Source organism: Propithecus coquereli, unplaced genomic scaffold (genome assembly GCF_000956105.1).
Source record: "Propithecus coquereli isolate 6110/MARCELLA unplaced genomic scaffold, Pcoq_1.0 Scaffold45, whole genome shotgun sequence".
NCBI classification, from domain to species: domain Eukaryota; kingdom Metazoa; phylum Chordata; class Mammalia; order Primates; family Indriidae; genus Propithecus; species Propithecus coquereli.
This window is the reverse complement of record NW_012150285.1, coordinates 3,132,922-3,135,375: the sequence shown is the minus strand read 5'-3', so window position 1 is coordinate 3,135,375 and position 2,454 is coordinate 3,132,922. Positions and strand designations below refer to the sequence as shown.

General features: G+C 29.9%; 1 protein-coding gene across 1 annotated transcript in view; it reads left to right on the top strand.

Annotated features, from left to right (window-relative positions):
• The window catches only part of COL11A1 (collagen, type XI, alpha 1), a 221,557-nt gene that overhangs the window by 114,655 nt on the left and 104,448 nt on the right, over positions 1-2,454 (top strand). The window contains exon 30 of the mRNA XM_012654837.1: positions 1,174-1,227. Coding sequence (XP_012510291.1) covers positions 1,174-1,227 — 54 coding nt within the window. The remainder of the gene's footprint in view (positions 1-1,173; positions 1,228-2,454) is intronic.

The window sequence follows — 2,454 nt, the reverse complement described above, 5'->3', positions numbered from 1 at the left end:
CTTATTAGGGTAAATATTTAAGAATAATAATTTTGTAGTTTAATGAGAGTTTAAAAATGTATAAGTTCCTAAAATTTGCTGAGTGATTTTGGTAATTTCATGTGACATCTGCTTTTTAAACTTGATGTATAACTTTGAAGTTTCTTTTTGACTTTAAAATAAGGTGCTGATAATAGTAAAAACTTGTGCTGATTTCTGAACTAACATTGGCTTAAGAATGGTAATGAGATTTTCTTTGTGAAGGCTAGATTGATAAATAGAAAGAGTAAATTCTATTAAAGACCAACTTCAGTATACTTTATTTTTGATCAGAAAATATGTAAATCCTAACCTAATTGTATTACTTAAGAAATTTTATGTATGTTATCTTCCATTTATGTATCTTCCTTATAGAAATATAATTATTATGTTTTGGGCATATAAAGGACTATCTTTTATCAGTTTCTTTTTCTGCCACCAACATAGTCAGTGTAATAGGGTCTACTTTATGCATTTTAAAGATATGTAAATATGAGAGATTAATGATATACTTAATTAAGCATCAAGCCAAGAATGATAATATAAGTGTATATTTGGACTGAATGTTGATAAAAATAATTATACAGTTCTTTTCATCTTATCTACAAAGGAAGTTTATACATGAGTAAAATGAGATATTGACATCCTCAAAAATAAATATCTTAAATACAGAGACTAGTTAAAAGTATCTTCTAAAGGTCTTTTCGTAATAGTCACATATATTGCCTTGTAGTTCTGTATGGCTAGATCCAGATCATTTATGAAGTTAATTTTAAAAATAATTTTTCTTTTGGGGACTATGGAATTGAATTGAATTAAAATATCTCCTTCTATAAATGTTTCTAGCCAATGTTGAAAGTAAAGAAGCTGCAGAACTTCTCTATACTTCCTTTTTTTCTCACTTTTTAATACGAATTCTGAATATTTAAAGTGCTCCTAAGGTAAGAACATTGATGTAATATACAATTTTGAGTACTGAATAGTGTGAAAAATTATCCATTTTGCTTGTAGATTAGCACGTATTATCATGTTGTATTGCCATAGTTTTGTCACTATAGTGATGAAGCTGTCTGCTACATTATATTTTATCTGTAGAAATGAACCTCGAGTGTAAATACCTTGCTAAGTTTTCTCGACTGCTTTTTATTTTTTTAGGGTCCTCAAGGACCTCAGGGTCCAGTTGGATTCCCTGGACCAAAAGGCCCTCCTGTAAGTGTGATAGTTTCTCTTCCTCTTTTTTCATTTGATAATGTTTTCAAATTTTTGAGAGTCATCGCTTATATTTTAAATAGTTTTTAAATATCATATTGATAAAATCCCTGTGAAATTGCAATTAATAATGTCATAGAATATAGATATTTTCAATTTGTAAATTTCGTAGATTATATCTGAGTATAATTTAAACATCTCTTATTAAGTGTTCTCTCGAAGTATATAAAAGACTATAGAACAACATCAGTATTATTCTCTCAACTACTCCTCTACTACAATGAATATTATTGATGACATTAAAAACTATTAGCAAATCCTAAATATTTGGTATATTAGAATTTTCTCTGTTATCTCCCATCATCAGATATATCCTTCAAATATCACTTCCAAAACCCCCTCTAACGTTCTGATATTACTGATAAATAAATCATATTAAGATTTATTTATTTTTGTTATTTTTGTCTCTGATGTATTCTTATTAGAAAATGTAATAATAATTCTTATTGAATCATATCCCTTTATAAAATGTGTTTAGAGCAGCATTCATTTGAATATCTTTGTCAAGCATCTTCCCAAAGTTAACCAAAATACTTTTTTCATATTTAAATGTTTGTGGGAACATAGGGCATGCTCAAGGTTTTTTCTTTTCTTTCCTTTTTTTTTTTTTTTCCTGCAACCTCTTCAGTTTCTTTATGAGAGCTAGAATCTGCCTACCCACCTGTCTATGATAGCGGTTCACAAAATATAGTCCCTGGCCCACAGCAGCACTTGGGATATTGTTAGACATGAGAAGTGTCACTTACCTAATCAGAACTCTGGAGAGGGGCCTCGTCCATGCTTTAACAAAACCTCTGGATAGTTCTGATGCATGCTGAAGTGTGTGAACTACTGTTCTCTTCTAGACTAGGCAATACTACCCAAATTTTAATATGCATAAAAATCATTTTGGTGAATTACTTATTTTGAAATACCTACTTTAACATGTTGAACATTAATGCAGTCTCTTACTTTTTGTAATAATTTTTAGACACTATTTGAAGTATTATTTTAACACTAAACAGTTTTGCTTTACATTACTGCAAACATCAAGAAAGGATTGTTATCTATATTTTAGTGTGTTAAAAAGGATCAATAGAAATAACTAGTATTAAAAATAAGGTAATCTTGGGCCGGCCGCGGTGGCTCACGCCTGTAATCCTAGCTCTCTGGGAGGCCGAGGCGGGC